The following is a 23,366-nucleotide window of genomic DNA, read 5'->3' on the forward strand; positions in this document are numbered from 1 at the left end:
GCTTATAATTGTTTATCTATTCTGTTAAAAAAACTTAAGTTTTCAAATAATAACATAGCTGAAATAGTATACGAGGGCCATCCAGGAAGTAGATTACGTTTCCGTCTGTGTCCGCTAGGGGCGGGGCTAGCGCGGCCATCTTGGGGTCAGAGCGTTGCGCAGCTCAGTCTGCATCTAGCCGTGCTAGTGAGAGGTTCGTGCTGTGCTCCGTTCAGATACTGTGACGGTTTGAAATGTCTGCGTTAATTGAAAATCCCGCGAGCTGCGCTCAGTAATAAGGTTTCTGACTGCAAAAAACTGTAAACCGATAGAAATCTATCGGCAGCTTCGTGAAGTGTATGGGGACAACATTATCACTGAAGGTGGAGTGCGTCAGTGGGTCATAAGATTTCAAAATGGCCGAACCAATGTTCACGACGAAGATCGAAGTGGGAGACCCAGCATAGTGACCGCCGAACTTCTCGAAAAAGTCGATGCTAAAGTCCGTGAAAATCGAAATTTCACAATAACGGAACTTTCTTTGAGTTTTCCACAAATTTCGCGAAGTTTGTTGCACGAAATCATCAGCGAAAAGCTTGGTTACCACAAGTTTTGTGCAAGATGGATTCCAAAAATCTTGACAGAAGACCACAAAAATTAGCGAATGGCTGCAGCGTTGAACTTTTTGGACGCTTACCATAAGGATGGTGACTCTTTACTCGATCGCATCGTTACTGGTGACGAAACATGGGTGAAACATGTGAACTGTGAAACGAAATTGCAATCAATGCAGTGGGGGCACACAAGTTCTCCCCAAAAACCCAAGAAATGCATGCAAACAATGTCGGCAAGGAAGATGATGGCGACTGTTTTTTGGGACAGAAAAGGTGTAATTTTGGTGGACTTCCTGGAAAGAGGCACTACAATAAACTCTCAAAGGTATTGCCAAACTCTCCAAAAATTCAGAAGAGCAATTCAAAACAAGCGCAGAGGAATGTTGAGCTCTAAGATCTTGTTGATTCACGACAACGCCCGGCCCCACACGGCAAATGTCACTCGTAAAGTTCTTGAATCTTTTAAGTGGGAGTTGTTTCCTCATCCGCCGTACAGTCCCGACCTGGCACCGAGCGACTTCCACCTATTCCCAGCAATGAAGAAGTGGCTGGCTATGCAGCGTTTTGATGACGACGCACAGCTGCAAGAAGAGGTAACGAAGTGGTTGAAGGCGCAGGCGGCCGAATTTTTCGATGAAGGAATTTCCAAGCTCGTACATCGCTACGATAAATGCCTTAATTTGTATGGTGACTATGTAGAAAAGTAGTATTTGAGTGTGGCTTTCATCTGTATATAATAAAATTTGTTTCCTATACTTTGTTTATTTTTTTATTCCAAAACGTAATCTACTTTCTGGATAGCCCTCGTATAAATTAACTCCCCCCCCAAAGCAGTGTCAATGATAACACTGAAAACACTTACTATATTAACATCACATTTTTAACATCAAATTTAGGAGAAATTTTAAATGCACATTTTTTATATTACCTGATCCCTGAAAACATCAGGTAACTGTAGACAAGGTTCAATAGTCATAAAAAATGAAAGATATGTTTGATTTGATGAAACACCTGGCATGCCTGACAGCCAAGGCCTGGGTTCATTCTGATAGCTTAGGAGAACTGGAGGGACATTAATTCTAAACATACCTTCAATCTATAAAAGAAACAAAAGTTATGAATTGAAACTCACATATAATTAATCAATCAATTATCACTTCATATGAAAACAGTGAGAAAATTCCTGGTGAAAGCAGCATCAACTTTCATCTAAACATAAAAAATATATTTAAAATAAACCTAATAGCAGAGATGACATAAGTACTTACCTTACTACATAAGTACTACCAGATAAATAATTAACTTAATAATACAAAACTGGCTAGCCAGATGGTATAATGCAGCATTTCTCAACTTTTTGACGAACACATCTAAACAAAAACTGAAAATGTTTAGTACCACCACTACAAAGTACTACTACCATCACCACTCTTGAACAAAGACCAAATCCCATAAATTTATGAGTATAGAGAAAAATCTCAATAAGGATGTTGGGGTTTTAATTTTTGAATTTAATAATTAAAAATATTTTGCTTCTTTGCATACCACCTATTTTTCTCTTGTGTATCACCAGAGGTAAGCATACCACCGGCTGAGAACCCCTGTTATAGTGGTTAGGGGAGCTGACTACAACACAAAGGGCCAGGGTTCAAATCCCTGAGAAGGCATGGTCGTACCTGTCCATCCTTTCATAGGAGGCAAAGGTGGCCCACCTATTAGGTGCCTCCATAATAAAATGACCACCACTTCTGGTCTTAGTAGTGGTCAAGCCAAATTCGGGTGAGGGCCCGCCATTGTTAAAAAAAATATACAGTCAAAAGTCTTTAATCCGGACTCGTCAAGACTTTGGCGATTCTGGATTATTGGTTTTTCCGGATTATAGATCATCAATTTAAATCTGGTAAGATAGCATGCAGAAATTATAAAATTAAAAATATGAAACCGCAATTTATGAAATAAAGGGCAATTATGATCTAAAGTGTATCAAAAAAAAAAGCTTAATATTTATTTGTTTACTTTATTAAACATTTCTTTCAACGCACGCATGCATAAAGCATACATTACACACAGTCGAAATTAGAAAATTGCTACCAGAAAACTATTTGATGTGTATTCGTGATATTTATAATGACGAGGAATTTAATTTAAACCATATCAAAGACGGAGTACATCGAGATGAAATACTACATTTAGTAAGGAATTATAAGCCAAATAAAATAAAAACATCTGCCCTGAAGATAAGGATAGTGCTGACAGATCTACTTCCAGTTCATTGTGTGCCGCGACGGCTCCCCCCCCCCAGCTGAGCAGCATGAAAATGATAAACAGGTTTCGGAATGGTTAGAGAAACAAAGGATATGTCTTTATCCATTTTTTGCAGCAATTCTACATTTTGTTTGATGGACATCGAAGCATGCTTTCGCTTTTTAGATCCTTTGGCAGCTCCAGAATCGAAAATTCTTCTTGACATGATCAAAAGTTCAAGGTTACTTTTATAAAATTGCTCTAACAGTCTGCAAAAAATAATAAGCCGGATCCAATTAGAAAATTAAGGAACAACGCAATCTGCAACATTAGCTGAAATAGATAATTAGATAATCTTAGCTAGCTTATGCCGTCCATTATACATTAAACATGCACGTGCACACGTATTATTCACATGCATAAATGCATATGCGCATGCGTCAACGCATAATGCGTTGATGCATGCGCAGAAAGTTTGTAGCTTTGAGGTCCAGTTTATGGACGTTCGGATTAAAGACTTTTGACTGTATTATACAGAATTATTTGCCTGATAACATATAGTCAGATTAGTTTTCTTAAAAAGAAAAAATAGCTCATTTTTATTGAATACAAAGTTTTCCACAATAATACTACAGTCAAAAGTCATTAATCCGGACTTGTCGGGACTTCGGCGATTCCGGATTATCAATTTTTCCGGATTATAGATCACCAGTTTAAATCTGGAAAGATGGCATGCAGAAATTATAAAATTAAAAATATGAAAACATAATTTATGAAATAAAGAGCAATTATGATCTAAAGGGTATCAAAATTTACAAAAAAAAAGCTTAATATTTATTTGTTTACTTTATTAAACATTTCTTTCAACGCGCGCATGCATAAAGCATACATTACGCATAGCCGAAATTAGAAAATTGCAACCAGAAAACTATTTGATTTGTATTCGTGATATTTATAATGACGAGTAATTTGATTTAAATCATATCAAAGATGGAGTACATCGAGATTTAGTAAGGAATTACAAGCCAAATAAAATAAAAACATCTGCCCTGAAGATAAGGATAGTGCTGACAGATCAACTTCCAGTTCATTGCGCGCCACGACGTTTCCCCCCCCACACACACACACGCACAGCAGCATGAAATTGATAAACAGATTTTGGAATGGTTAGAGAAACAAAGGAGCCTTTATCCATTTTTTGCAGCAATTCCACTTTTTGTTTGATGGCCATCAAAACATGCTTTCCCTTTGCTCCAGCATCGGAAATTCTATTTGACATAATCGAAAGTTCCAACTTACTTTTATAAAATTGCTCTAACAGTCTGCAAAAAATAATAAACTGGATCCAATTCGAAGATTAAGGAACAACGCAACCTGCAACATTAACTGAAATAGATAATTTTAGCTTAGCTTATACCGTCCATTTTATAGATTAAACGCGCATGGGTAAACGTATTATGTGCATGCGTACACGCATATGCGCATGTGTAAAGGTATTACGCGCATGCGTCAATGCATTTGCACAAAAAGTTTGTAACTTTGACGGCCAGATTATATATCATTTCGGATTATGGGTGTCCGGATTAACGACTTTTGACTGTACTTTCAAATACATTAAAATAAATTTCATAACTTTCATTTTAAGCTCAGTTGTTTATTTCAATCAAGCAATTATTTCTCTATATTATAAAATACTTATTTTTGAAAACTTTAAAAAAAATATTTTCAAGTAAATTTGAAATAATTAACATTTTGTTCGAGAGCATTTCAGTGTCAGTTAAACAAAGTTTGTGAGTGAGGGTTTTATTTCATATAAGATATTAAGTTACTTTTTGTTAAAGGAAATTCATGTTTAAGAAATAATTAAAGTATAAATGCATTTTGTTCGAGAGTTAATAATGTAACTGAATAGCAAATAAAATTAAGACAAAAATTCATTGGGGGGGGGAGGAGAGAAGATATTAAAAACACAGATAATTAAACTTAAGATTGAAATTACTTTTACATTTGAACCTCTATTAATGAATTCCCTACTTTAGTGGATGCTCTTGCCAAAAAACAGAAAAAAAAATCTTGATTAAAATTTTTTCTTGAATTTCAACTATTTAAGCAGATATTAAAAAAATATGAATAAAGGAAATGCTTCTTTCTGTGATACATTTTTTTAACAGAAAGTAAGAAATTTAGGTAGTTACAGATACAAATTTTAAGAAATTTAAAGCAACTAGCATACTTCAATATGAGAAAGGTAATAAGTAATGCAATATCATAAGTATTTTAACCTTTTTTTCAGATTTCACAAAAAGGAGATGTTGTGTAAGAAAAAATTCATTTAATGGGAACTGTTTTTTCAATTTTACCATTAATGTTGTATACTTCTTATTGCAATTAGGATGTTATAATTTATTCTGAGAATAGATTATGCACCAATGAACACAGAATAGCTATTTGTTTCCTTTGGCTGATTTTGTCAATGCTGATGGAAATAGTTATCTGAGTCAGTGCTTTGATTCATAGTCTGACTGACATTTAAATACAAAAAATTGACATTAAATACAAAAAATAAATTTAAATACAAAAAATCTTAATAATTTATGTTGCAGAAAAAATAAAACAAGTGTATAAATGCTCTATAACTGCGAAAAAAATAGATTGGATAAGTATGCAATGGCAAACGATAAAGAAAATCAACTTTGAATCTGCAATATCATAAAAATGTAAGAACACTGAAATTAATAAAGTTAATTTATTTTCCTTCACACACAACAATATTCCTGGATTCTTTTGTCACAACCTACAGAAGTTACCATTTCATTGGGAAAATTAATTTGAAAGCTTCAAATGAATAGCTAAAAAATTGTCATTTAAGTCAATTTGCATAAAGCTAAACCAGTGAATCCTCAGTTGATAATAGAATGGATTGGATAACTTGAAAATTCATGTGCAAATTTCCGTCCCAAAAACATTTACAGTCTCAATGAAACACCTTCCCTTTTTTAACGAATTCCTGAGCAAAAAGTTTAAAAATGAAATATACACTGGAGACAAGACTTCAAAAGAAAACTGATAGTGAAGTAGCATAGTGAATGGTGACTGTGAAACATTGATTGTTACAAGAAATGAAACAATCCAAATTGCATTTAAGAGGTAATTCCTACTAGAGTTGGTATGGAATAGGTGGTTATTTAAAAAAAAAAAATCAAGTTAGCAAAGACGGTTTTCTTTCGTTCAGACTTAAATACTTAAATAAGCAAAACCAAAGTTGAAGTCTAAATACAGCTCATGAAAATTTATGCAAAAGAAATAAATTTGAAGGCTAGAAATTTCATAAAATAAATTAACGCATTAAAAATAAAGACAGTGTCAAAGAAATCCACAAACAGAAACTGATGAGATAAGGAGAGAACAGAACCAACAGAAATTGATGAGATTCCTGTATACTGTTTCCAAACACCTGATGGCTAAGAAATCACGTCATGTCTAATGACAGTACATTGAGATTGATGTTAGCCACAACCACACTTTCACCTCTTTGTTGGTTATGTGGGGGAGGGGGTAAAATTTTCTAAGCTCATCTCACCCAAACAATAAATGAAGTCTCAAGACTTATTTGTTCGGAGTGGGATTTTTTTTTTGGGGGGGGGAGCTTGGCATAGCAATGGAAAAGAGAGAAGGAATTATATTCCAAAGTACTTAATTTCAGTTAATGGAGCAAACTGTGCCCTACTTTAACTTTCTAATTTGATCCAGCTTATTATTTTTTGCAAGATGTTATTATTACAGCTAGCTTATCAAAATTTCATTTGAATTTTTAATTATGTTGAAAAAAGTTTTTAATTCTGGAGATGTAGTAGGACCTGCAAAGTGAAAGCATATTTGATATTTGCTTTTTGGCCTTGGTGCAATATAGGTTTAAGGAAGTAGAATTTGAAAATTAGGCAAAATAACAACCTTATTTTGGCATAGATTTTGAATACTACAGAAGCTAAAATTTCCCAATTAATAGAATTAGTGAAGAAACAATAGTAAATGAAGATGACACAACAGAAATTTCCACTGTGATGATAGAGCCCCAATTTTCGGTCAACTAATGATGAAATCTGAGAATAGTTTTAAAACCAAAAAAAAAAAAATCACTACCAATATCCAAAGTATATGAAACTTTTATTGAAATGACACGTTATTCATTGTTGGAAGAAAAATTTAAATAAATGTCATTAGTGGAATTCTGGTGCAATTTGATTGATGACTTGCCTCAATGGTCATAAGAGGCCATGTTAGCACTTTTACTATTTGTAGCTATATGCATGTGTGAAACAGTGTTCTCAGCTTATGTGTCGACGAAAAATAAATACAGAAACAGATATGATGCAGAACCTGATATGAGAATTCAACTGTCATCCATAAAACCTAATATTAAGGATATCTGAGATAACAAACAGCAATAGCATTCATCTCATTAAAATTTAAATTTAAGTTCTGTTTGAGTATACAGTCAAAAGTCGTTAATTCGAACACCCATAATCCAGAATGATCTATAATCCGGACCTCAACGCTAAAAACTTTCTGCGCATGCGCCTCGTTGACACATGCGCATAGGTGCTTACACGTGCACGTAAGACCTTTTACCACTGCGCATATGCGTGTGCGCAAGTGCAGAATACGTTTTCGCGTGCGCGTTTTATGTATAACGGACGGTATAATCTAAAATTATCTATTTCAGTTAATGTTGATGATTGCATTGTCCCTTAATCTTCGAAATGGATCCGGCTTATTGTTTTTTGCAGACTGTAAGAGCAATTTTATAAAAGTAAACTTGAACTTTCGATTATGTCAAATAGAATTTCCAATTCTGGAGCTCCCAAAGGATCGTACAAAACGAAAGTATGTTTCAATGTCCATCAAACAAAAAGTGGAATTGCTGCAAAAAATGGATAAAGACATGAAGAATGTGACAGAGAGGTTAGTGAAAACGAAAAAATTTCGATTGACAAGATAGTCGGTATTCTCGGCACAACAATTAACGGGACTTGAACAGCGAAACTTTGTAACTGAACAAGAAATTGTGTCTGTTTATAGAATTAAAGAGAAAGTATTATCACATAAAACGAAGCAGCTTAAAACAACTTATATTGAAAGAAATGTTTAATAAAGTAAACAAATAAAAATTAAGCTTTTTTTTTTTTTTTTTTTTTTTTTTTTTTTTTTTTTTTTTTTGTATATTTTGATACCCTTTAGATTATAATTCTTCTTTATTTCATAAATTAAGGTTTCATATTTTTAATTTTAGAATTTCTGCATTCCATCTTATGAGATTTAAACTGATGATCTATAATCCGGAAAAATCGATAATCCGGAATCGCCGAAGTCCCGACGAGTCCGGATTAACGACTTTTGACTGTATTATTTTAAGAACTTTTGGATTACTTTGAAATTACTTTTTGAATCAAATAAATATTATTTGAAATACTTGTCATTTTTATTGCAAATAATCCATTTACAGAATGCTGCATTAAAACCATATCACTAAAGCAAAGCACGGGTCCCACAACAAAAATTTTCATTAAAAAAGGTTCCACTTGTCAAAAGGGTTAGGAAACACTGATCTGAAATAACTGAAATTTCCATTCTTTAAGCATTTTAAGCGTTTAAACTATAATCTAGGTTAAAATAGCATACCGAATAACGATTATTGGAGAACTTAAACAACAAGAATCAGCACAATGTTTGTAAATTTTGTAAAACCATCAAAATTAGTTCTGCAAAATTTACAAACATTACACTGATTCTTGTTGTTTTAACTTAGCCAATAATCATTTAAACTAAACTAAGTTGTAACATTTCTGTAATATAAAAATACACATTCTAGTGAGATAGTAATGCAGTTTGTGAATTTAGAATTTTATGCAATTAAGTAATAATAATCATTTAAGCAATAATAATCATTTAAGCATATACAAATTAAACATTGTTGATGATCTAAAAATGTTTGTTTTTTTCAATTTACAAACTTTTAAATACAATAAAAAAACTTACAAGAATATTTATTACCTTTGAATTCAAGTACAAAGTTGTAAATGGAATTTTTAAATTTCCAAGCCACCGTCTTTCCAGTCTTTCATACACCACTGTACTTCTCTCTTTATCATCCTCTAAGAGATCTACTGCAACTTCGTCAAAAAGGTTGATATAAATGATATCTTTAACTGATTCTAAACTAGTTGGACTATAGTCAGCATTAGGTGCCCTAAAATATTTTAAGGCAAAGTTAACTTTTGTTATGACTTGCATTATAAAATAAAAATAAACATAAATTATCAGAATCATGTAGTAACCTACAGATAGCACTTTAATGTATTTACAAACAACACTCTCAAATCGAAAGTAAATAATTTTCATTTAGTAGGAAATTTTCTATATTAAAGCATAGTTCAATTAATTATCCAAGTAAATTTTTATACTTACACAATAAGCAATTTTATCTTTTTTGAAAGAGGTAAAAAGAAGCGAGATAAAAAAGAATCTTTTTGCTAAGGCTAAATTAGAATTTTTTCAATATCCATGCTTTCCTTTTCAAGTTTTGGAGTAGTTAATAAATTGCTTACAATATCTGTACCCCTATTATAATCCCTGTTAACTCTTAGTTGACTATTTACAACACTATTTATTTCATCATTAGAAATATTCTACCATTCAATATTATATAACTACCAGTTTATTTCTGAAATTAAGTAAAATGTGTATTTTTCATACTTCCTCATTAAAACTGCTAGGCCATATTTACCATATTTCCTCACATATTTCCCCAACCTACCTTTTTAGCATCAGGTTCTGAAAATTTAAAAAATATTTGCATAATTTTTCCCCTTCCTCTATGCATTCAGAGAATGAGCTGCCTTATATTTTAAAATGGCCGCCTAGATGGTTACTGGTTAGGGGAGCCTACTGTGATACCAAAGGGCCCAGGTTCGTTTCACGGAGAAGGCATGGTTGTAACTGTTTGTCCCTTCATAGGAGACAGTGGTGGCTCACCTATTAGGTACCTCCATAATAAAGTGACCACCACTTCTGGCCTTAGTAGTGGCCAAAAAGAATCCGGCTGAGGGCCCTCCATTGGTTTAAAAAGAAAATTTTATTAATTCGCCCATGTAGTGATTGTTTCTATCTTACTTAAAAAAAAAAAAAAAAAACAAGCAGGTTACTTGCAAAGGTCACACCAAAACTTTACCTCCTAACTGTTGAACTTTATTCTCACCTAAGACAAGAAACGACCTATCCCAATGAAGCAAATACAAACAAGTATTAAATATAATGTTTCGTTGAATCCAAATGCACATTCACTATCTCTAATTATTTATGTATGATTCAAGGTGTAAGGAGTAACAGGGACGGCAATAAAAATGGGTGAGATTCAAGCTACAGGAAGTAGAAATGAAGGCACCTTGTTAGATATTGTAATATTAATATGTATTCTTATTCGAATGCAAGTTTTTATTAAAGAAATAATGTTGTGATAGTTACCTGTAGTTTATCTATGGTTACTTGTCATTTGGTATGTTCTTACTGCAATCATTTCTTTCAGAAATTAAATTACTCACATAATTTTCTCTTTTGATTTTCTCCTTTTGATAAATTTAGTAAAAAAAAAAAAAAAAAAAAAAAAAAAAGGAAATTAAAGAAAATATAGTACTGTCAAAAGTCGTTAATTCGACCTCATAATCCGGACCTCAAAGCTACAAACTTTCTGCGCATGTGTCGCGTTGACGCATGCGCATAGGCGTTTAAGCGTGCGCGTAAGACCTTTATGGTTGCGAATATGCATGTGCGCATGCGCATAATACGTTTACGCATGCTCGTTTAATGTATAATGGACGGTATAAGCTAAGCTAAAATTATCAAATTCAGTTAATGTTGCAGATTACGTAGTTCCTTAATCGTCGAATTTGATAAGGCTTATTATTTTTTGCAGACTGTTAGAGCAATTTTATAAAAGTAAGCTTGAACTTTCGATTATGTCAAATAGAATTTCCGATATATATTTACTAATATGTAAAGGATCTACAAAACAACAGTGTGTTTCGAAGTCCATTAAACAGAAAGTGGAATTGCTGCAAAAAATGGATAAAGGCATATCCTTTGATTATCTAATCATTCTGAAATATGTTTATCAATTTCACGCTGCTCTGCGGGGGGAGGGAAACGATGCGGTGCGCAATGAATTGGAAGTTGATCTGTCTGTTTATTTTCAGGGCAGATGTTTTTATTTTATTTGCCTTATAATTCCTTACTAAATGTAGTATTTCATCTCGATGTACTCCGTCTTTGATATGATTTAAATCAAGTTTCTCGTCATTATAATTCGCTTCCGATAGCGAAGAAAGTGACACAGAGGTTATTGAAAACGAAAAAATTTCTATTGACAAATTATTCGGTATTCTCAACACAGCAATTATAGGACTTGATCAGCAGAACTTTGTAACTAAACAAGAAATTATGTCTGTTTAATAGAATTAAAGAGAAAGTATTATCACATGAAACGAAGCAACTTACATTGAAAGAAATGTTTAATAAAGTAAACAAATAAATATTAAGCTTTTTCTTTTTGTAAATTTTGATACCCTTTAGATCATATTTGTTCTTTATTTCATAAATTACGGTTTCATATTTTTAATTTTATAATTTCTGCATGCCATCTTACCAGATTTAAACTGATGATCTATAATCCGGAATCGACGAAGTCCCGACGAGTCCAGATTAACGACTTTTGACTGTACTAGGTTATATTGCAATGATAAAGAATTTTAGAGGTAGGTAACAAAATCTTTGTACAATAAAGAACACAGACATTCTCCATCTTACATAAGATCCTTTTACATCACACCACTGTAAGAAAAGGCCTATGTGTTATTACTTGATTTTACAATCAAAAATAATCTGGAAAGTAGTTTCACTTTTACCCCCTCCCCCCCATAAAAGAGAGGTGAGACTTAAAAAAGAAAATCTTAATTAGCATTCAGCATTTGTTTTGTGTAATGACTGCAGAAAAATATGATTTTAATTTTGTAACAGCACCCAAGTTTGCAGGAAGCTTTCTGAGGAAATATAAAACAGACAAAAAGTGAGTGTAAGTTATTGAATATATCCTTGTGTTTCAAGACTTCACCATTATACAAAATAGATGATAAAATCTTGATATTTGAAAAATTCTTACACCTTACTCTGCTGCAACTCTCACTACCCTGTTAACAATGAAACAAAAAGCTCAATGTACCCCAGTTCATAGTACGTTCTCAGGCTTTCCATGTGAACAACGCTTTCCTGATTCTTGAAAACGAAACTACGCTAAATGTAGATCTCTTCTATATAAATGAATTTAGTGAATTATAGTACACTTATCATACACTGATGTAACATTTTAGGTTTTTTTATTATCATTCCATAAGTTATTTTTTAAACCTACAAATGTTCAATAATTGTTCTTCTCATAAAGCAAGGTAACATTTAAGTAATTTTACATATTTTAAGTGAAACATCTATGCAATTTCATAATTTAAAAAAATTTTAAATATTAAAACTAATTTTAAATGGTGTATATTTTGTGGTTATATTTTACTTAAAAAATGTTTTAAACAAATGAAAATGTTGAAATATGGGTTTGAAATGTTTATGATTTGGAAAGTAGTTTCACTTTTTATATTATACTTTATATTTTCATTTTTAAGCATTTTCTTTAAATATTTCAAGAAAATGCTTAAAAATGAAAATATTTTCATTTGCAAAATAATCAAAGAAAATCACCAAGATTTGAAAGGATCATTATACTGATGATGACAGTGATACTTTTTAAAAATCACAATTAGTATTAACTTTTGAGAAAAAATAATTTTATAATTCAAATTTAGTTATTAATTTAATTTCAAATAGTAATCAATCAGCAGCATATAAAATATAAAAATATGAATTTCAAGACTTTACTGAAATGGAAGTATTAATTCTTGGTTCCATGTTGGATGAGGTCCATCAGCTATACCAGTCTTAACAGCAACTCTTTGAAACATTACTTCTACAAAAGGCTGCACTTGACTTTCAATGTGAATTGCTGTTTCTGAAAAGTAATTTTAAGAATGAAATTTTGAAGGATATTTCACTCTACATATCTACAAATAATTTTGAAAGGCAATTTATGCACTATGAAACCACAATGACATGTAAAATCATTATACGCACAGAGCATTTGATTTGATTAGCCAAGACTTGACAGATTTTGATAGGTTCTAGAAATGGTAAGCCTACTAAATTCAGATACATCTAATAATCTTTAACCCCTTAACTGCCATGGGTGTATATATATATATGTATATATATATATATACATATATATATACACGGGCGTTATATATGCCTTGCTCAGCCGATGCGTTAACTGCCACGGGCATATATATATACGGCCTTCCAAAATACTATCATTTGCTTTGCGCTGCTACCCGTAAAATTATTCACAAAGCTTTGGAATGCAACACCACAATGACCTTGACAAAGTATGTGAAGGAGGATACTATTTCATAGAAGTGTGGGGAGAAATTGGAAAGAGGGGTGTGTCTAAAGCAATGAAAGTAATGACTACTCGGTATTGGCTGGTGTTGTTTGAGTAAAACGTATTTTTTTTTTTATTCTGTGTCCTCCATTTTCATTTACTTTTTCTAGTAGGTTCCAGGAATAAAGGAAGATATAACGTATGTTTCAAACCCATTTATCTTTCTTGAATTATTTTTTGATGAACTGCTCGTACTTCATATTGTTACTGAAACTAACCGTTTTGTAAACCAGTATATAAACCAACACCTTGCAAACGAAAAATCAAGAACAAAATCATGGCATTCAACCAGTTCAGAAGAAATATGTTTTTTTAGGCATATTGATTTCATAAGGTATAACACTAAAACCTGGTATTACACTTTACTGGTCTAAAAATGAATTGATCAAAACTCCATTTTAGGGATCTTTTTTATGATAAAAACATCATTTTTATGATACTTACATCTTTTTATTATACTTTTACTCAAAACATTAAATTTTGTGCATTTATTTTTTTCTTTTATTCTTTATTTTGTGAAAGTAAACAGTTTTTAGAAAGTAAAACTTGCACTTATTTTCCCCTAATATACTACATAACTATGTGTGCCTGTGTGAAAAACCGTGGCACTGGGAAATAAATCTTGCACGTTTTCCGTGGCAGTTAAGGGGTTAATAAATTTATTATTTTGCAAAACTATTTATTATTGTAAAACAAACTTAAAAAGGAATATTTTACCGCCTAGACGGTATAGTGGTTAATGAGCCTACTGCAGGACCGAAAAGCCCAGGTACTGAATATTGCACTGACTTTCTAACGAATATATTGTTATTTTATAAGAAATTTTATATAAATTAGGTAATTTTTATAAGAATAAAAAAATTAATTTATATAAAAATTTATAAGAAATTTTATATATAAAATTTTATAAGAAATTTTATATAAATTTTTATAAGAAATTTTATATATAGCAAGCAAACAGCTCAGTTATAACTGGAGATATAATTCTTGAAAATCCTGAATTCTATACACTTTTGATTCAAACTAATGATATTTTGAAGACATCCGAAACTCCATTCATCTGAGTCCACAACTGCTCTGGTCACACAGATAGTATAGTGGTTAGGGGGCGAGCCTACTGCTGCACCGAAGGGCCCAGGTTCAAATCCGGGAGAAGGCATGGATGTTTGTAAATGTATAGTGTCTTTACGGCATGGGGCACTCAAAATATATGCTGAGTCGAAAATCCTACTGTGTGGTTTGGTGGTAGGGGAGATTGTGGTCCCCTTTCTGGGGTGCTGTCCCTCAAAATTGGGGTAAAAGTCTAACCTCCTTGAGGCTCTGGCAACCATTTTTCAGTGAAATTCATTGACAAGACAACAACATTGAATATTTTGATTTCCTCTAATTAACTGTTTACCATTTCAGTTCACTGTCGGTTTTCAGAAGGCAATTACATACAGTTCAAGGAGTGATCAATCCTAAGTTGCACAGCTTCTACTAACCTACCAATACTTCACTCTAGCTTTATATTTATCAACTTATTATATGTCTGAATGTCCCAAAGTAGCTGTCATTTAGCCATAATTTTTTGTCTGATTCCCCATGATGATATCTTTGAAAAGAATGAGCCAACAGCAGACTTTATTGTGATGCCTGTCAGTTCATTACCTGTTATCCCTCCTCATGTGTGTGGAAACCAGGTATTAAAAGAATCTGGTATGTGTAATTACTTAAATTTCTAATTTAGCTTTAAAACTTCTAAAACTGAATTCTAGGTGTTGAAAAATGTTTCAGAAGCTTTTGGCTCACTAAACAAGTTTGAATAAATTATGAATTTTGTACGACTTAACTTAAATATGAATAAATGGCCATAACACACAGCAGTTCATTTGCAAGTGAGTAATGAACGAGAATCGTGCAGTTGTCTTCTTTCCATATGGTTTTCTATTATAAACAATACTCAGACATGACCAGTTGCTTTTGACTTTTCCATATACATCGGAACTGCCGTGTGTTACTATGTAAAAAAAAAGTTGCTGATATACAATCTTGCTAGTATTTTTTGCCAAGATAACTGAAAACATCCAAAAGCCAAATTTGCACTTTTGCACAAGGTGATATTTCGAAATGCTTTGCTGCCTCAGTATATACATTAGAAATGCAATATTCTTCAGCTGGTGAGTAAGCCCTCAAAGATTAAAAAGGCTCTCAATATGGTCATGCTTAAAACAGGAAGTCCCCCATATCATCAAGCAAAGATACCTTACTAGGAAAGTCAGGCTGAGATAGTATATTGAAGTAATGAAGAACAGTAATTGGTCACGTCCCAGCTGTATTGCTGATTCACAAAAACTAGCATACAGAGTTTATGGTCGACAAAATTAATTTCAATAAAATTGAAGATCATGCCAATCCATACACAATAAAGACATTGTCCAGTCTATAGTAGCCGAGTACTCTGTGAATGTGAAACAAAGACCAATAGTCCACATCCATGAAGTATTCACCAATACATTTTAGAACATTTAATACTTTAAAACATTTCCTGATTATACACATTAAAACATTTAAACACATTTCATGCATTTAAAACATTCTATGAAAATTGGTAGGTTATTGCATACACCACTGGCACAAAGATCATATAGAATGCCACAACGCTAGTTCGCACAGGACCTTTTCAATGTCAAAAAGGACAGAAAATAGGTGCTTTCTTTTGACAAAGATTTTACGAGTGAAGATTTTCAAAGCAGCGTATTATAAATAGACATTTTACCGTTACTGAAAACTCTCTGATAAGGCCAGATTACGTTGTTCTTTTCCAAATAATAACAAAGTGATTTTATATTTTTCCCACAAGTTTGCAAATGCAACTTGCTATGTGACAGACTGAAAGTTAAAGAGATTCTTTCGTTATTTCTCTGGCTTAGCTATAGGATAGGCAGTAGCTTTCTTCCATGCACTGCAAAAAGTACGCTTCTTCCGCACTCAGTTGTAAAAAGTGAAAAAGGCGATCAGTGACCTACAGGATGAATGCTTCAGCAATTCATAACTGACATCATCATAAATGACCCAGAGTAGATCTATCCAAACTATATCATAATTGACCCAGACTAGATCTGTGTTTCTGTCACAAAGCTCTTTTTAATTCAAATATGCTAAAATCACCATTTTATGGCTCCAAGTAGGAATTATCTCAGACTGCAGCTTCCCAGAAAGAAATGCTGGTGGATAGTTGCTGCCTGTAGAAATGGTATCAAAGGTCTCATTAATAAACTTCTACTGTAGTGCTAATCACTCAGCCATCCCCTCCCAGAATGGAAAATGAGTAGTCTTTATATGAGTAATCAGCATCTTTTTCTAACTATTTCCCATAATTATTTATTTAGAGTAGAGGATGTTATTGATGATTCAGAAAATAATCTATGAATTCCTCTGGCTCAGCTGTCTCGTCTTCCATTTGTTCTGGAAGCCGTAAGTTTTGACAAAGTGAGGTACCTACAAAAAGCTCCCCAAGCTTTTCTCTATTGTCTTTGTATTTCTTGGCATTTACAACATTTTTGGGCCCACCAGCAGCCGAGCGGTAAAGATGGTGAACACTGGTAGTTCGGTCCGAGGTTCGAATCCCGCGAACGGGCTGGCTGCATGGGTGTTTTCGTGGTTTTCCCCATGTGTAACGTGTATACGAGCCAGTTTCCCTTAGAAAGTCCTCCACGAAAGGCATCCCTCCCCTTAGGCAGATAGCCCTAGCATGCTTTGCCATAATTAAATACAACAACACCAACAACATTTTTGGTATTTCTTAGCATTCAGCTATGGTTCTAAATATCTTAGTAGCTATTGATGTCACAGGTACAGAGACTGTAACTGCCTGAATAATAAGATCAGTAATGGCTTTCACAGATCATCAACAAGCATATAATTTACCATTTTTTCAATGAGGTCTGCAAGTGTAGAGAAGAATTCCCAGTCTGTCATATCACATAAAAAGCGAAAAGATCTTCACTGGGATACACTCCTTTTCATGTGAGATAAAAAATCTGATGTGTACAGCACATGACTTCCTTGTACGGAATATTAAATTATACGCATTTTTTCTTGCATTTCATTTAAACTTATTGGATTGAATTAAATCTACTTTGCCGACAGCGCATAAACCACAATAGAATAAATGCATTCTTTAAAATTCACTCTAGTATTTGTTTACCATAGTGACACTCTGGCTCTAGATTCACTTAACAGTATTATATTTCGTTCATATTATAACTCATAATGCACAAAATTTATATCATTTAAAGAATAGAATTATCTAATCATTGCCACATGTTCTATTCAAATACTATAATAAAGCTAGAATGATGTATAAAAGAAATTAAGCAAACAAAACAAAAAAGAAACAGTTTTTCACAGACGATTGAGTATTTCTCATTCAATTAATTCAGTTCTCACTTTGCAAGAAGGCAAAAATGCATAAAAACTCAAAATATCTGTATTAAAAATTACGAAGTAAACCTTAAACACTTATTTCCTCGAAAAAATTCCAGAAAGGATTAAGCATGACTTAATTGGCAATAATAAATGAAGGCATTACCTTTGTTGTTGCAAAGCTAAGTTTCTCTAGATTGGCAACAATCCAATAGTCTGCTGTTTCAAATGTAAACAATCAATGGCCGCCATAAAAAAAAAGGCTTAGCGGCACTTAAACAACTTTAAAATTGTTGATAATTCTAAAAATATTGCACACAGATTTACTAAAGGCATAAAAACCTTAACCGGAAGATAAAAACAACATAATGCAATCATTTTCAAAGCAAAAAATGTACAATTTACAAACATATAAGAGTAAAGAAACTGAGATCACTGAGCCGGGTAACAGAGTGGATATATATATAAATATATTTATGTATGTTTGGTGCGGCCGATTGCAACCAAAATACGAGGTGCACATATGCATGTTATAGCAGTCCTATATACAAAATTTCAACGTTCTGATGCTACTCGTTTTTGAGTTATGCGAGATACGTACGTACGTACGTACATACGCCACGGAAAATTCTCTTCAGAATTAATTTTAAAGCAGTTTTATAATTTTTTTTTTTTTTTTTTTTGGAGGAAATGAGTCTTTTATTCTGTCCTTACGTACAGATATCACGCAAAATTGCATTCTATAGCGGTCAAAATGGATATTTTCGTTGAAATATGTTGCCTGAAACTTTTCGCGATTACAATACTTCCTTTTTACTTCGCACAAGGAAGTAAAAATGGAAACTACTCTTATTGTAAGGATCATTTCCAATACTAAAGGCATATGGGCAAAATATATAGTGAACACATGGCAAATCAACAGCGTGAAAAGCCCTTGTAAGCTCAAGGATACAGGTATCTTGTTCATTATTGAGGAGAGAAAAATGATAATCTTCGATCAGTTGTTCAATTTGTCTGCCTCTAGAATTTCTATTCTTACTTCCCCATAGCAGACTATGACCATTTAAGGCCCCTATTTTGATAAAGATTTCAGACAGCTGCTCTATAAGATAGTAAATATCGTTGATCGATATGGTCATTTGGGGTAAATAAACTAAAGGAACTGGAAAAAAAAAAGAAATTGCAAGTTTGTTTGCATAATGAGAGTTCAGAGGCACATTGTCAAATGCATTTGATAGACAGTCAAGTGAGGTAAAGATCTACACCTCTACTGACATGCTCATGTATCAGATTATCTTTCTTGGGTGAATGAATTCTTTTTGTTGAAAGAATGCTTCTGTGCTAGTTGTTCAAGTTCTAACTTTGTTTCCTGTACTGCCAAGCACACAGAATGGTATATATTAATCATATTTTTTATGTTAAAGAGATTTTGTTAGAAGCTGTGAAATTCCATGAAATGAATCTAGCCATTCCATCAAGCACTAGAATTCATTATGAAAATCTTAGTACCAAATAATAAAAGAAATAATTCACTGCAAATTCATTCCAAAAGGTGAAATTACACCAGACAGTATTAGAAGGATGCTCAGGAGAATTTTGAATGGAGATTTATTAGAAATTACACCAGACTCTAGAAAGCTAGTAAGCTGACAATTTTTCCATGACAATGCTGTAATTCATAAAATCATTATATTATACAATGTTTTGCAAAACATTAAGTTTATATCATCAGATATCCACCTTACTCTCCAGTTTTACTATTCAGCAATGATGAAAAAAGAAGGCTGTTTTGGGGGAAAAAAAAAAAAATTCAGTTTTAGCAAACACATGATGCAGTCAAAAGTCATTTATCCGGACTCGTCGGGACTTCGGCGATTCCGGATTATAGATCATCAGTTTAAATCTGGTAAAATGGCATGCAGAAATTACAAAATTAAAAATATGAAACCGTAATTTATGAAATAAAGAACAATTATGATCTAAAGGGTATCAAAACTTACAAAAAAAAAAGGCTTAATATTTATTTGTTTACTTTATTAAACATTTCTTTCAATGTAAGTTGTTTCGTTTTTTATGTGATAATACATTCTCTTTAATTCTATGAACAGACATAATTTCTTGTTCAGTTACAAAGTTCCGCTGTTCAAGTCCTATAATTGCTGTGTTGAGAATACCGTCTAATTTGTCAATCGAAATGTTTTCGTTTTCAATAACCTCTGGGTCACTTTCTTCACTATCAGAAGGGAATTATAATGACCAGGAACTTGATTTAAATTATATCAAACACGGAGTACATGAAATACTACTCTTAGTAAGGAATTATAAGCCAAATAAAATAAAAACATCTGCCCTGAAGATAAGGATAGTGCTGACAGATCAACTTCCAATCCGCAGTGTGAAATTGATAAACAGTTTTCGGATTTCAAAACATACTTTCACTTTGTAGATACAAATTACATATTAGTAAATATATATCGGAAATTCTATTTGACATAATCGAAAGTTCAAGCTTACTTTTATGAAATTGCTCTAAAAGTCTGCAAAAAATAATAAGCCGGATCCAATTCGAAGATTAAGGAACAACGCAATGTGCAACATTAACTGAATTAGATAATTTTAGCTTAGCTTATAACTCCGTTACACATTAAACGCGCATGTGCACAAACATATTCGCAGCCGTAAAGGTCTTACGCGCACTCTTAAACGCCTGTGCGCATGCGTCAACGCGAGACATGCGCAGAAAGTTTGTAGCTTTGAGGTCCGGATTATGGGTGTCCGAATTAACGACTTTTGACTGTATCTTATATTTTATTTAAGGAGTTTAGTTTCTTTTTAGACACACAATATGCAACCAAATACTTTTAAAAATGTCAGTTTTCTCTAGGTTACTCTCTAAAGCAACTTATTAGACTATCTTTGTTTTTTATGTGTAAACTTTCATATATGAATGCAGAACGTTTACTTTAGAGCAGAGTTTCTTAAACTGTGGGTCATAACTGGGGTCGCAGGACTTGTAGTAGGAGGTCGCCAAAAATTTAGCAATTTTGATATTTCTTTATCTTACTATAATAAATTTATAATTATAAAATATTTTTACATAATGAATTTGAAAATAGATAAAGATAAGACAATACAGACATAGAAAAAACAAAAACATTTCAATGCATTTTTTTTTATAATAGAAATGTTCTGTTTACTTTAAAAATTAAAGTCAATAACCTAAAACTGCAATGGTATATTACAGTACAAGTGAAGAAACTGATGTTTTCACTCACGTGTGTGTCGGACTTGCATAATGTTTATGGGGTACCATAAAATTTTCGTAAATATTAGAAGGTCTCTACACCAAAAAGTTTAAGAAACCCTGCTTTAGAAGACATCTTCCAAACAATTTTCTATAGAAAGATATATGCATAATGATGCTAAATGTATTTTGCATAGCAAAATACATTTAGTATCATGTTATTATGCATAGTTTATATAAAAAATTATGCATATTCTTCTTTATGTGAATTCATATAAAGATGTTGGAAGAAAAGAAAAGACTACCTCATCAAATCTTAAGCAACATTATTGCTCATTTGTCATTGTTAAATTAAATGCATTGTTCTAATATTTTATAATATCGTTCTTGTTTTCAAAATTAAGTTTTATCCATAATAAATTTTTAATGTGTGCTATTCAATTTCACTTCTTTGTTTATAGGAATATTAACCTATGAAACATTTCTAATGTTCAGAAAATTTTTGCCCCTATGTCATCCTATAACAAAAAAAGGTCCAAAAATGCAGTACAAATTTTTTTAATTCAAATTTTTTCAATTCAAATTTTTTCAACAAAAACAAAACCTACCTTCAGAAGATGATTCTTTTTGTTCAAATGGACTAACATCCATTCTCACAGGAACATTTGTGGCATGTAGTATCTTAATAATAATTTTGACATTCATATTGCCAATAGCACAAATCACTTTCTTGCGTTCTTTTCTTGCAGGATACAAAGGGCGTTTTGTCTGAAGAAGTTTCAAGAGGCTAAAACCTATCATTCTGTAATTAGAAAAAAAATGTTTAATTAATCACAAACCACATTAACATGAAAATTACAATCTTAGTATAAAACTAAATATAAGTCATAAAAAGTAATACCCAATGCTGGGAACTTTTTCTTCAACAACAACATCTTCAAGCATTTTTTGATGTTGGGATATATAAAAACGTTCAGCAACTTCTTCACGAACCTGAAGATGTATTATGGCAGATCAATTTACATGCATGTCATACACATGAAAGTACTAAGCAAATTTGTAATTTTTTTTCAAAAATTTGATGACTTTTTTTAAATTATGATAAAAATATGAATTATTAATTTTTATAAAAAAGGAAAGTACTTGTTTTAATATTTTTAATTAAAAATTACTTTCCAATAAATATTTCTATAATCATTTGAACTCAATTCAACTATACAGAAAATTAAAAGTTTCCCTGAATTTCAGTCTAGTAAAGAATTAACAAGTTGAAAACTGTGAAAGGAAGAGTTATCATAATATTTTTGTCATGTATCTGGCAGTAGTCAGCCAATCAGTCGCATCCCTTGAGGTAAGACTCCAACAAATGAGACAGACCCGAGTTGTCTGCAGAACGTGTGGTAGAGCGTTTATGCCCGAGTTGGAATTTCGAGTTTAACCAGCGGGGCTGATTTAATTTGTAAGGTACTGAACACCTGTGTTTCAGAGTTATTTTCTTAAATCATATAATATCAACATCATGTACATAAAAGTCATTTGTACATAAAAGTCATGTTTATGGGTAATAAAATTGTTAAATTTACAATCACGTGATGTGTGATGTATCTGCCATTCCGACAAGCACGACAATTTTATTGAGGCTAATTCATATTTAATTTAATAATATTAGTTAAGCTCAACAACTATAGCTCTGACATTTTCTTTACACTAATTTAATACAACTTTAATTATCCACCTTTAATGACTTATTAACTATAATTATTCATCTTTAATGATTTAAAGTAAAAATTTAACTTTTATTAGTTTTTATTGCGCATGTAACGCAGATGTAAAATTTCATCAGCCAACAATTTTATGAAGCACTGATAAATTTTTAACATATTTTGGGGAATTTTTCACTGCATTTTTCATCAGCAAAACTTTTGCGCAAAAATAACTATTTTGCAAGACACTCTGAATAGAACTATTTTGATTGTCAACTATATTCATGTAAATGCAATGCATCATCATGAATTTTGGCAGATGCTAAATTGAGAAGACGAGAAAATGTACAGTGCTGATCTACAATACTACTGTATGGTTCGCTGGCTATCAACAGGCAGGTTTAACTTTAACTAACTTTTATTTAAAGCTTTAACTTTATGATGACGAATTTTAAACTTTTTTCAAGAATAGGGAAAACTATATGATCTATCAAATGAGGCATTTTGCAGAAACACTGTATTTTTGTCTGATATTATAACAAAACAAAACAATTTATATCTTTACCTGTAAGGTAAAACAA

The 23,366-nt window shown here is 32.2% G+C and overlaps 1 protein-coding gene across 2 annotated transcripts in view; it reads right to left on the reverse strand.

Annotated features, from left to right (window-relative positions):
* Cc2d2a (Coiled-coil and C2 domain containing 2A) overlaps positions 1-23,366 on the reverse strand; it is a 147,505-nt gene that overhangs the window by 37,777 nt on the left and 86,362 nt on the right. For both annotated transcript variants that reach the window (XM_085812156.1, XM_085812157.1), the window contains exons 24-28: positions 21,984-22,075; positions 21,691-21,884; positions 12,813-12,942; positions 8,889-9,084; positions 1,522-1,689 (exon numbers count right to left, since the gene is read on the reverse strand). In XM_085812156.1, the coding sequence (XP_085668282.1) occupies positions 1,522-1,689; positions 8,889-9,084; positions 12,813-12,942; positions 21,691-21,884; positions 21,984-22,075 (780 nt within the window). The remainder of the gene's footprint in view (positions 1-1,521; positions 1,690-8,888; positions 9,085-12,812; positions 12,943-21,690; positions 21,885-21,983; positions 22,076-23,366) is intronic.

Source organism: Stegodyphus dumicola, chromosome 2 (genome assembly GCF_044657685.1).
Source record: "Stegodyphus dumicola isolate Sdum_Otavi_A_Nest chromosome 2, ASM4465768v1".
In the NCBI taxonomy this organism is placed as follows: domain Eukaryota; kingdom Metazoa; phylum Arthropoda; class Arachnida; order Araneae; family Eresidae; genus Stegodyphus; species Stegodyphus dumicola.